This window comes from Electrona antarctica (genome assembly GCF_951216825.1).
Source record: "Electrona antarctica genome assembly, chromosome: 5".
Classification (NCBI taxonomy): Eukaryota; Metazoa; Chordata; class Actinopteri; order Myctophiformes; family Myctophidae; genus Electrona; species Electrona antarctica.
Genome location: NC_136810.1, coordinates 42,192,179 through 42,205,390, shown reverse-complemented (window position 1 = coordinate 42,205,390; position 13,212 = coordinate 42,192,179). Strand labels below are relative to the sequence as shown.

Genomic DNA, 13,212 nt, shown 5'->3' with positions numbered 1-13,212 from the left:
TCTCTCTCTCTCTCTCTCTCTCTCTCTCTCTCTCTCTCCTCAGCATTACTTCATACATGCACCACCCAACCACAGTCTAGGACCTCAGCAACTCCTCCATCCTCCTCCCTCCTCCTCCCAGCCCTGTCAGCCTTCAGGAGCTCTGTCACACGACAGACAGCAGCATGGCACCAAAGAACTTCCCGTCCTGTCCCCTCAGTAGGACCCCGCCGGAGGGGGAAAATGCATCAGCACAAAAAGATGATTATTGTGAAAGAGTGGCTGGCTGGTATTGTGCTTCTGAGTCAGTGAAATAGCGAGTTAAGAGCATGGATGTATCTGCAGGAGATCAGAGAAAAGTATAGTGGGCAAAGCTGAGGTGAGTGCTGAGCGGAACTAGAGAGCTGCAGGGAGCTTCTGAGAAAGTGACAGAAAAGGCATTTCAAGTAATATATCCACTTGAATGTGACTGTTGTTGTTTCCTGTCATCATTGAATGTACGATAAACAGGTGGTGGAGGTGTTCTTTCTTGTCTGTATCATGTGACACAGTGACAGTGAAGGGGCTGGAGAGGTTGTTGGTGCCTGCATCGTACAGTAGGTTGACTGGAGTGTCTCTCTGTTTTGCCGTGTTTAGGCTCCATGGTTATGTTGAAGATCTCTGCTCTTCTCGTTGCCTATGCGCTGGTCATTTGCCAGATGTACTGCTCACAAGCTGCCCCTGCCAGGTGAGAAGGAATACATCTTTTATTATTTGTAGGCATTTTCAGCTGACTGTCGTTTGTCCATGACATTTGGATCATTTTACATTTTGAGGTGTCCAATATTTGACACAAACAATGCCTGACAATAGGACCGTCAGTTATTCCCGCATGTGTTTCTAATTTCTATATAGAACTTTCGTCATTCTTAAAATCAGACATGTACATCTGGGTTTTTAAGCAACAAAGAATATTTTCAGTTACACCTTTGAAGAAAGTTCAGGCACAAATGGACAGGCTTCCTAGTGGATACAATTAATGAGACACTTCAAAATCATTTACATTTTGTGATGATACAAATGACTTAAATGGTCAGGGTTATGGAAACTTATAATAAACTTAAAGTTATTTTTTTTAAGAGTGGAAGATTAGAAGTATACACAAGGATAATAAGTACAAGTCCCACGTAAGCATGTATTCACCATACTGTACAGTATATGCATGCTTTTGAAATGAATAACGCAAAGTACACACACTTGCAAATCATTCTTTATAGCAATTATTAACATAATATAATAATAAATAGCAGTTGAGAGGGGAAAAGTAGGGGGATAGACCCTTTAAGACCACTCTAAGTATGTTAAAGTGGTTAACATCCAACTCCCTGGCAGTGTTGATTTCGTCGACTAATACTATGGAAAAGGGTTTGTAGACTACCTTTATTCACAGATGAAAACTAAGACTAAATATATTGACAATTTTGTCAACAAATAAAAAGTAGACTAAAATGTTAGTAAGGGACTAGTGGACAAGAGATCTATAAGTCATTTTACACTTGTGCGCTTGTAGATCTGCTATTTTTGAAAACTATTCAAAAGACTGTGACTGTTAACAATGCTCCCTAGTCCCTACACACTGCCTTGTTGCGTAAAGCATTTCTCATGCTGCTTGACAGATCCCCACCGGCTTCCATTTCCACATAGTCGGTCGGTCATTTCACCTCGCTCCTGCTGTCCATTTGGTCACATCGCTAAATCCATAAAATGTACGACATCTTGTTTGTTAATCTCTTTCAATCCAATACGTTAAAAGTGCCCTCCCGCTAAGTAAAGTGTTGAATGGCGAGCATGATGGTGACATTTACCAGGGAGAGGAAGGAAAAAGTTTTAATTTAATTCGATTTTAGAGTGGGATAAATGTAATCTATATATTTCTATTAAAAAGCCCCATACAAGGCACTCCTCCCATGAAATTATTGATTTTGCCATAAATCTGACGTACGCCAGTCACACACACACACACACACACACACACACACACACACACACACACACACACACCTCTCTTATCGTCCATATCACCACCCCTTTTAGACACGGGGCACTTTCGGCAGATTGTTTTTTGTGCCCTGGGTATAGGGGGCGGGGCCCTAGCTCCCTCCGCCTTCAGACGTCATCAGCCCCCCCCCCCCGCGACTGTCCGTCACCCCACGCACCCCTCCTTCTACTCCCTGCATGCCGTGTCCCATGCAAGCCCCGAGTGTAAAATGAAACCAAATGGACCCGTACGGGTCCATTTGGTTTCATTTTATGCTCTCAATAGTTAAAGATCTATAGTTATAGATCTATTGTCCATTTGGTTACCAACTCTCCATCCTTTAGCTGGGGACCACCTGGAACCGCCTCAAGGACCACTGGTGGTCCCCGGACCACTGGTTGAAAACCACTGGCATAAAGCCTCAATGAGATCAGCATAAACGTTATGCTGATCTCAGTGCCTCAACCTCCCCCACACACACACACACACACACACACACACACATCACCGTACAACAACAACTCTCCATCCTCTTCACCTCATCCTGTACAGAGCGTCGCAGTCCCGCCGCCCGCATTAAGAACGACACGGGCACCAGGAAGTAATTGCCCATTAATTTTCCCCACAGGCGTTTCAAAAATATTTATTTAAAGGCATTTAAGCCTTGGACAAAGCCAACAGAAGAGTTGACAAATCATGACAATAAACACATTTATTTTGGGCCGAACAAATAATTTGAACAAAGAAAAAAGGGCAGGGTACAACACTGTTCACTTTCTTTTGGTTGCCATTTCGTGGTTGGACGAAAATCCTTTCTCTCCATCCAGGACCACTACCATTGAAATAACGGGTTTTTCAGTTGCTTCGTATTGATATTCTGTGCATTCAATTCTTAATTTAAACTTGGTGTCAGTAAAAAACACCACCAATCAGAAGGCTGACAAATGGTGAACCCCCCCCCCCCCTCCCCCAGACCGGGTATGGAGTCGATGACAGACCACGTCACACTCACGGACTACGAGGCACGGCGGTTACTGAACGCCATCGTCAAGGAGTTCGTTCAGATGACGGCAGAAGAGCTGGAGCAGCAGCAGCAGCAGCAGCAGCAAGCCAGCGAGGGCAACAGGTACAGACATGTTTACACTCAACCTAACCCTTTAAACTAACCCTAACCCTAACCCTAACAGAAGAGCTCGAGCAGCATCAGCAGCTGAAGCCAGTTTTACGTGATCGCTACATTTACAGTGAAAACGTGTACATAGACATTCAGATTTCAAATATAAAGTACTCACCACGTGTGCCACGGGCGTTAGAAATTTGCTGGTACAGCGATTAGCATTGCTGCATTCCACGTTGTTTAATAAAAGGCATTTTTATCCGAGCTCGCCGGCTATTTTTCTCAAACGGGGTGCGTTTGGAAAACTCACAGTTGCATACCGGGAGCACACTCGCCTATTAGTTTGTATTGGCAGTGCGGTCAGCGTGCCTATATCGAACACACCCAGTGTTTCAGAGTGCAACATTCCTCCCGACCGATAGGGGCGCATAGTTGAAAGCATTATGGCAAAAAACCAGCTCGGATAAAAATGCATTTTACCAAACAACGCGGAATGCAGCAATGCTAATCGCTCGCTGTACCAGCAAATTTCTAACACCCGTGGCCCACGTGGTGAGTACTTTATATTTGAAATCTGAATGTTTATGTACAGTTGGGTGCCACCGATATTGTCCCTTATCATTTGACCCATTTAGGCCTGACCTCAAAATTTTAAAAAATCCTTCTAAATCCTCCATATTTTCACGATTTTAAAAAAATAGCAGACCTACAAGCTTGTAGCGCGCCACTCGGTGGCGCGCTATGAGCTTGTAGATCTGCTATTTTTCAATAGCTAAATTATAACATAATGTTTAAAACACCAAAAGGGGTTCCCGCCCAAAATGGGTTAACTGTCCTTTTGCGCAGATCACGCAAACCTCAGCAAAAAGAAAAGGACAATATCGATGGCCTCCAACTGTACACGTTTTCACTGTAAATGTAGCGATCACGTAAAACAGGCGGAAGTTAAGCCATGACGCACGCTTGTGAAGTACGAGCGTCATGTGAACCATGGCTACTAGCAGCAGCAGGCCAACGAGGGAAACAGGTACAGACATGTACCTGTGAACATGTACCTTGTGAAGTACGAGCGTCATGTGAACCATGGCTACTAGCAGCAGCAGCAGGCCAACGAGGGAAACAGGTACAGACATCAGTTTCACTTTGATTAATAACATCCTTTTATTTGAACCATTTCTATAAGGTTGCCTCCTCCTTGTTACAGCAAACACCAGCAAAAGGACTTGACGTGTAGTTACATTGGAATGGTAATTAATTAAAAAAAGTCACTTTTTAAAATCCTTAAAAAAAAATACTGTATAGGAAAGAAGGCTATTTTATCAAAGCGAAAGTATTTAAGACTTTTTGTAGACATTCAAAATAGCCAGAGAAGGTTTGGGGATCCTCCAGTGATATAGTAGTGATAATGGAATAGTACTAAAATATAAACGTAATTAAACCTAAAGGTTACACTGCATGGTTTTAGTTAATGAACAGAAATCGTGGGTGCTTATAGTGGTCTTCAGTGATCTGTTCTTCATTCAAAACTCCTTTTCAGTTTCTCAGTTGTCACTAAACATTTAATTTCTACACCGCCTGAAAAGGCATCAGCCACTAACAGACATACTGTAGAGGCATGGCTATAATCTACGGAAACAATAGAACACACGCAGGACACACATATCCCCAAGAGGAGACCAAATGAACTCCTTATTCTCTGTCATGACCCCGCGCTCTCCTGCATGGGTGAGTTTGACTATGACTTGATACTGAATGGAAGTGCTGCTATTGGGAGCCTGCCTGCCTGCTGCGGCGTACATTAGCCTTATGTATGAACCAAACGGGTAAGCATGCATGCTGTCAATTAGACAGAGTTGCATGACAGCGTGGGGGAGGTGGGGGGGACAAGGGGGGGTTTCCCCTCTTTCTCCCTGTGGGGGTTGAACGGCTATGATGCGGAGGTGCCTGTCAGGGTATTTGGGGGTGGGGGCTCATTTGAAGAATGCATGGTATAGAACTAAAGCATGATGTTTGTTCAATAACATTGATGCATGAAACAGGATATGCATTTTTCTGATCTTGTTTTTCTTTGTGTATTGAGGCAAATGCATGTGAGAGACAGTTAAGCCTGGTGCTGCTGTATACTAACTTGTGTATCTGTGAGAATGTATGGGTGCCCAGATGTGATAGAAGAAGAGAATTAGAATGTGATTTTACATGTGTAATCACATTTTAATTGCATATTAACCCATTTAGGACTGAGACCAGATTCTACAAAATTTAAAATTATTAAAAACGTTCGCTCTAAAAGAATATATATTCAAAGATTTGCACCACATTTTCAAGATTAAAAAAAAGAAAGCAGATCTACAAGCTCATAGCGTGGCACCGAGTGCTTGTAGGTCTGCTATTTTTCAATAATGCTTTAAAAACACCAAAAGGGGTCCCCCGTCCTGAATGGGTTTAACTAATACTGTAACGGTAATTATGCATGAAAGAAGAGAGAGGGTGTGAGTCCAATTAACCATGAGCAGACCTGCATGTTTTCCCTTATCTATAAGCCTGTTCTCTGCATGTTTTTTGTTTGTTTGTTTGTTTGTTTGTTTGCCCCCCACACCCCATCCCTCCCCTCCTCTGTGACAGCATGATGGACAGAGCCAAACGGTGCTCCAACCTCAGCACCTGCGTCTTGGGCAAACTGTCCCAGGAGCTGCACAAGTTGCAGTCGTACCCGCGCACGAACGTGGGATCGGGCACGCCGGGCAGGAAGCGCAGCAGTGCTGCTGTGCCCGAGAGCGACAGCTATGCAAGCTACGGCGGGGAGGACTTTGACATCAGCGTCTAACCCTATACTGCACTCAACCCCATCTCTCCTCTCCTCTCCTCTCCTCTCCTCTCCTCTCCTCTCCTCTCCTCTCCTCTCCTCTCCTCTCCATCGTTTCTTCCTCCTTTGATTGACATGTCCCAGTGCATGTGGATTTTGCCTGCTTGACTGACACCAGAAAGACAAACCTTTAACCACGTCAGATCATTCCCCTTCCCACGATATTATTTTGGCAGAGAAGATTTCCTCCATCATTTCAATCGGATTACGTTCTCCTAATTGTAATTTGTATACCAGAGAACCAGTCTAAAAATGTTTATTCTGTTAGTCCCTCCGTGTGTGTGCGTGTATAAACAGATCATTTTGAAGGCATCCTGAGGTCCTGAAAATAATAAGACTTGAGACTATAGATCATCTAAAAACCAGCAAAATTACCCATTCATTCAGACATCATGTTTCTTGTTCAATAAACATATTTTTCTACCAGCCGTAGCCTATATATTCATTCTTAGGGATACTTTAAATTACTTTTAAACCAGTGGGGAGTTTTTATACACCTGTCAAAAATGGATATAGATTGTTGAGCTTCTGATAATGCCTTGGAATATCTACAAAGGTCTCATCGAGTCACAAGGTAAGACATATACTGTATATAGACTGAAAATATTATGTGATTACAGTAACATTTTAATGTTTGATGTGCTATTATTCTGTACATATCTTTTGCGTGCGTGCGTGCGTGCGTGCGTGCGTGCGTGCGTGCGTGCGTGCGTGCGTGCGTGCGTGCGTGCGTGCGTGCGTGTATACGTGTGTGTATACGTGCGTGTATGCGTGCATGTGTGCGCTCGTGTGTTCCTGCTTGCTTGCGGCACACAGTTTGACTGTTCATGATGTCAAATACAGTAGCTGTGTGTTTTCCATAGACAGTGTGCATGTGAGTTGAGTGAGCGAGTGAGTATAATCCTGTAAGTGGCTGTGTGTGGACTACACAGCTCCACATTAACACATTCAGGACGGGAACCCCTTTCTGTGTTTTAAGCATTATGTTATAGCCTGAAAAATAGCAGATCTGCAAGCTCATAGTGCGTGCTATTTTTGAAAAATTGTGAAAATGTGTCGCAAATTTAACATTTTTAACTCAAATATTTGCTTCTGGGGGGGGGGGGGGGGGGGGTCGTCCCTGGAACAACATATTTTCAGATGGGGGTCGGCAGGCCAATTACATAAAATGTTGGGGGTCCTTGACATGAAGTATAGTTTGAAAACCACTGACAGAAACATAGTGTTTTTCAGTCATAATTTAGAAGACATTTTGTAGAATCTAGTCTCAGGTCTAAATGCGTTAACCATCATCACATTATCCCTTTTCCGTGAAGCAGCGTTACAGCACAGAAGCGAGCGTGCAACACGGCCACATGCGTGACCCACCGCCTGGCGGACTTCCTGAGCCGCTCGGGGGGGATGGGCAACAGCAACTTCGTGCCCACCAACGTGGGCTCCAAGGCCTTCGGCAGGCGGAGGAGAAACGCCCAGATGTGAGAAGAATTCCAACAACCACCTTCAGGGACATAACGGTGAGTGCACTCTCTTCAACCTGGCTTTCTTTCTAGTAGTACTATTACTAGTGCTACTAGTAATACTATCTATACTAGTAATATATCTAGTACTATTACTTACACAGTAAAGTACTCATTTAACCATGGGCTGTGAGGGCCTTGTTTTGCATGTCTCAAAGCAGACGCGTCTCAAACCCAAAACTAAAGAATATTTTGTTATCATTGGATAAGATTTTGTCCACAATTCCATGCTGTATTGATGTTGGTACCATTAGGAGAGATAACAGGCAAACGTTGATCAAAATTACAATTATTTTACATTCTGTAATTGTGTAGACTTCGTGTAAATTAAGTAATGCAGATGTTTAACAATAATTTAACTCTTGAGAGCGTAAAACTAAACCAAATGCGTCCATTTGGTTTCATTTTACACTCTCAAGGGTAAAAGGTTTAGAAGGGTCCATTTGGTTACCAACTTTCCCTCATTTAGCTGGGGACCACCTGGAATCCCCTCAAGGACCACTGGTGGTCCCTGGACAACTGGTTGAAAACCACCATCTTTTTAAACAACATTTAAAAAAAAATATATATATATATATATATATATATATATATATATATATATATATATATTATATATATATATATATATATATATTTTAGACCATATTTAGACCAACCAAATGGACCCATAGGTTTCATTTTACACTAAAGAGTTAAATTATTGTTAAACATCTGCATTACTTAATTTACAAGAAGTCTACACAGTTAGAGAATTTAGAAGTTATTTTGCCTGTTATCTCTCCTAATGGTACCAACATCAATACAGCATGACAAAATCTCATACAACGATAACAAAATATTGAGGCTAAATCTCCTCAAATGGTGGTTCGTTCATTGCTCAAATGCCAAATGAATAATGCCAAATATGAAAACGGTTGAAAACCACTGCTTTAAATGAACACTCTACTAGCCTACTGCCCCATTTATGTCCCGAAACCCAAACACAGTGGAGGTTGACTTCATTAGGGTTTTTCATCCACCCAGTCAGTCCTATAACAACCATCTTGCTTCAAATTCAACTAGCAGCATAGTACGGCTTTTAATGCAATGTAATGGAGATCAGCAGATGTCTGGCTTACTGCTCTGTGAAGATCAATATGTGTGTGTGTGTGTGTGTGTGTGTGTGTGTGTGTGTGTGTGTGTGTGTGTGTGTGTGTGTGTGTGTGTGTGTGTGTGTGTGTGTGTGTGTGTGTGTGTGTGTGTGTGGTTGTGCTGTAATGCGTTTATTGCTCACTTATTAATTATTATTTTTCCTCCTCTCTTTTGACAGAGTGAAACGCGACATGATGACATCATCAGAACATATCTGGAGGAAAAAAGTAACAAAAACCCAACAGAAACTGAGCTGGCCCTTTATCCAGAAAACAACCTTTATCCACTCTGTCACCAGAAAACAACCTTTATCCACTCTCTGTCACCAGAAAACAACCTTTATCCACTCTGTCACCAGAAAACAACCTTTATCCACTCTCTGTCACCAGAAAACAACCTTTATCCACTCTGTCACCAGAAAACAACCTTTATCCACTCTCTGTCACCAGAAAACAACTTTTATCCACTCTGTCGCCAGAAAACAACCTTTATCCACTCTCTGTCACCAGAAAACAACCTTTATCCACTCTCTGTCACCAGAAAACAACTTTTATCCACTCTGTCGCCAGAAAACAACCTTTATCCACTCTCTGTCACCAGAAAACAACCTTTATCCACTCTCTGTCACCAGAAAACAACCTACCGGTATATCCACTCTGTCACCAGAAAACAAACAAACAAAAACACCACCTGTTCTCCAGACTTTAAAGGACTATTCTTTCCATTCCCAACTGTTTTGCTTTTATCAAACAAATTTGGAAAAAAGAGAGAGAGAAGGAAAAACAGCACTTTGGTTATGTATATAGTACGTACATGAAGAAAATGAACCCTCCAACAAAACAATTCCTCCGATTCCTCATTTTTATACATAACGATAAACTGAAAACAGTAGTGCTTATTTATATGTTTGTTTGTTTATTTATTTATTTATTTATTTATTTATTTATTTATTCATTTATTCATTCATTCATTTTTTATTTATCTCTTTAGAACACATTTGTATAGAGCGCCAAGCGTCCTGACGTCACTCGCTCATCCCCTGGTTTCCCCTGGTTCACGGAAGTAATTTCTCTATGGAGAATACCATGGGGTCATCTTAAAATCGTTTCATATAAGCATTGTGGTCCAAAAATAAACAAGCTGTCTCTGCGTTATTGTCAGGGAAGTGTCTCTGTATCGTTTGCGACAGTCAGTCACTCATATGTCTGTTTCTAGCGAAAATGTAACTAATTCAGTAGCAGTAACAATAGCGTTTTCTCTCAGTCAGTTGATTCTTCATATCCATATGAGTGAAACGGCCGGGATGACATGTTTATTTTTACAAACATAGTTATTATATGGGGCGATCTAAACTCCCCCTATGGGGATTACAATGCAAATAAAAAGTACATGAACCCGTGGATTTGCGCCCTCTACCGATATTGACGTCAGACTTCGGTGCTCAATAGGCCTACAATGCAACCTCCAATAGATATAGAGTCATAAAGACATGACACATAATTCTCCTTTGGACCCACCCCCTTTCCAAATGTCCCCACGTACCTCTAAGTGCCCCCCCCCCCCCCAGATACCCTGTTGATGCAGTGCGCCAGAGGGACGCCATTAAAGATGAGCCTGCTACCCAAGGCTTCCCCACCACAACGGCTGTTGTCTTGTGCCTTTGATGTAGAACCACTTTTACATGACATGATTGTACAGTTTTGTTCTGCGACAACGATGGTGAAACGAAGACCACGAGTGAGGATGGAGGGCCAGAGTGAAGACCACTACTACTATTGTAAAACAACATTGTGGAGAAGAAAAAAATATATATATACAAAGAATTTCAGCAAGATTAAAAATGTATTTTAGATACATTCGGGTTTGGGGTACTTGTGTTATTCTTCAAAGAGTTTTTTTGTTTTTTGTTTTTTTTAAGGACATTTCAGTGGTTGAATGAAGTTTGTGGTTGATGTTGGGTGTTTAGTAAAAAGGTCCTCATAGGCAATGGCGTGAGCAGTGAGCACGCAGCTATAGCCTCACTGGAACTCGCGTGATTTCATGCTGTGATCATTCAACAAACATTGGGAACATGCTCTGCGACAACATTCACACGGTTGGATACATATGCATGCAGTGGCATTATTATGACTCACTGAGGACACAGAGAGGGAGATTTGTTTTGTTGATTTCACATGCACAGCGCATTCATCACCAGCATGAGCGAGATGCATCGATCCATATACCGCGCGGTGCGGCATGACAATATTCAACCACTTTAAAAACCCATTCTGGACGGGAACCCCGGTGTTTTAAGCATTATGTTATACTTTAGCTATTGAAAAATAGCAGATCTACAAGCTCATAGCGTGACACTGAGTGCCGCGCTATGAGCTTGTAGACGTGCTATTTTTTTCCCAAATATGTTGGTCCCTGGAACAACATATTTCCACGGCAATTAACATATAATTCTAATAACTATTTGCCTATTTATCCTAAATTAAGCACATTTTGGTCTAAACTATTTATGGGTCTCACAGTGTTGTTTTTGTCATAGTTAGACATATTATAGACTTTATGGTGGCCAAGATGGCTGCCATAAAACTAGTTCACTCATATTGTGTGATCTATAAAACTTAGAAAAACTATTTTTGGGTGTAGTATTAGACATAGATTTTTCAGGTTGCAGATTCCAATAGCCATATACATTTGTCAGATTTAGTGGGTAGAGGAAATCTGAATTTTTAATAGAGTGAATGTCACTGTACAGCCAGGGCACACTGGTGACATCACTGCCGTGAAACTAGGCATGGGGTTCAGTGTCAGCTGATCTAGTTTTACTGTTGCCTAATAGTGACAGTAAAGCTTAATCTAGTGTCCCAAATGGTGTCTAACAGCCCCCCATCAATTAGTTAGATATGATAGTTAGTAGTTAGATAGCCACACCTGAATTGACAGGTTGTGCCATCGCGGGAGAGCCGAGCCAAGGGTAAGTGGGGCTGAGGCATGGGGGTGAGACATGACTCATACATGTATACTTACCCGGAAGGTGTACAGATCACACAGGACTTGAATAACATTGGATGAATGATCGGACTAGGTGTAGGTAACCTGAGCCTAGTTATATCCCATACCTCAATGTGCAGTATTATACTTTCAACTTTGTAAAGTAAATCCATCAACTTCAATCGCCTAATGAATTCAAAGGAATGGCAAATGCAAATCCAATGGTAGCCACGAGGAAAACTGATTGGAGTAAATGTTGTCTTTGTCAGATGGACCAGAAAGATGAAGTCCTGGTCATCAGCTCCAACCCGTTATGTTGCTGAGCATGACGGCTATGAAATGCTTGCCACCAATATGCCTCTCTTTTATGAGATCAATGAAATGCCAATAATGATCGTGGACCTGGCAAGGCTAGATGACGGTGGGAGTATAGAAGATACATTGAGAAAGATCCAGGCACAGTATCTCAGGAGTTGTCGATTAATTTTCAATAATGACAAACTAGGCCGCGCAAGGAAGCGAAAATCCAATACTCAAAGTAATGAAAAAGATGAAAGCTATGCAAAGCTCCATAGAACCACTCGTGATGGTAAGGCTTGCATTTTTTGCGAGACAATATCCCCAGCACATAACCTAAGACAGGTAATGACAAGTGACCTGGATGACAGACTAAATGAATGTGCCAAGATACTAAATGATGGAAAGCTGTTGGCTATACTGAGTGGTGGTGATGCCATAGCACAGGAGCTGAAATACCATCCATACCATGTCTCACTGGTCTCTATAACAGAAAGAAATCCCATCTAAGAACCCTTGAGAAAGAGTCATCTCAGGCTCAAACAGAACCTGACATCTTTCCCCTGGTTCTCTCAGAACTGGTCAACTACATTGTAGAAACCAGTCTCAGTTCTGATGGTCTTACCATCTTCCGTCTCGCAGATATGACCAACCTGTACCAGCAGCGTCTGGAGCAACTAGGTGTAAACAAACCAGTCAACTCTACCAGATTAAAGGAACAACTGTTGGAAGAGATCCCTGAACTCCAAGCTCACAAACAGGGCAGAGAGGTGCTCCTGGCTTTCCAGGGAGATGTATAGGCATTGCTCTCTTTCAAGCTGCAGAATACTCAGAGGCACTTATCATGGCCAAGGCCGCCAAAATCGTGAGAGGGCACATTCTGGACTATTAGTTGTTTTTTTAATGTCTTTTTTTGGTAATTTTATTTTTTTGCAGCAGAAATAAACAGGAGGCAACAGTTTGGTGACCGGTGGGTCTGTTCTCTGAACTTGGTCTGCTCTTTTGTCCGACTGCACCAACTCTCTTCACCGGAAAATAGCCGACCTACAATTGTACAACCATTTGAAAATAGCCGACCTACAAGTGTGCAACCATTTGAAAATAGCTGACCTACAAGTGTGCAACCATTTGAAAATAGCCGACCTACAAGTGTGCAACCATTTGAAAATAGCCGACCTACAAGTGTGCAACCATTTGTGAGCTTGTAGTTGGCGAATGTTCACAGCAGAATATAGGGACGCTATAGAGCGCCGCAGTCCCGCCCCCGGCGAGCGGCCCAGAAGACAATTTCCAATATTTTTTT

General features: G+C 42.2%; 1 protein-coding gene across 1 annotated transcript; it reads left to right on the top strand.

Moving 5' to 3' along the window:
- The first annotated feature begins 247 nt into the window (after positions 1-247).
- Positions 248-9,040, top strand: LOC306923071 (calcitonin gene-related peptide 1-like). The gene is made up of 5 exons (XM_079501071.1): positions 248-358; positions 616-706; positions 2,970-3,122; positions 7,293-7,490; positions 8,806-9,040. Exons 2-4 carry the CDS (start codon positions 621-623, stop codon positions 7,453-7,455), a joined length of 402 nt encoding a protein of 133 aa, XP_079357197.1. The 5' UTR covers positions 248-358; positions 616-620; the 3' UTR covers positions 7,456-7,490; positions 8,806-9,040.
- Positions 9,041-13,212: the final 4,172 nt, after the last annotated feature.

Bases quoted from the DNA above. Each gene is read 5' to 3' on its own strand.
- LOC306923071 (XM_079501071.1), top strand. From the start codon at position 621: ATGGTTATGTTGAAGATCTCTGCTCTTCTCGTTGCCTATGCGCTGGTC. The intron at 707-2,969 runs GTGAGAAGGAAT...CCCCTCCCCCAG, and splicing joins TCACAAGCTGCCCCTGCCAG to ACCGGGTATGGAGTCGATGA. The intron at 3,123-7,292 runs GTACAGACATGT...TTTTCCGTGAAG, and splicing joins CAAGCCAGCGAGGGCAACAG to CAGCGTTACAGCACAGAAGC.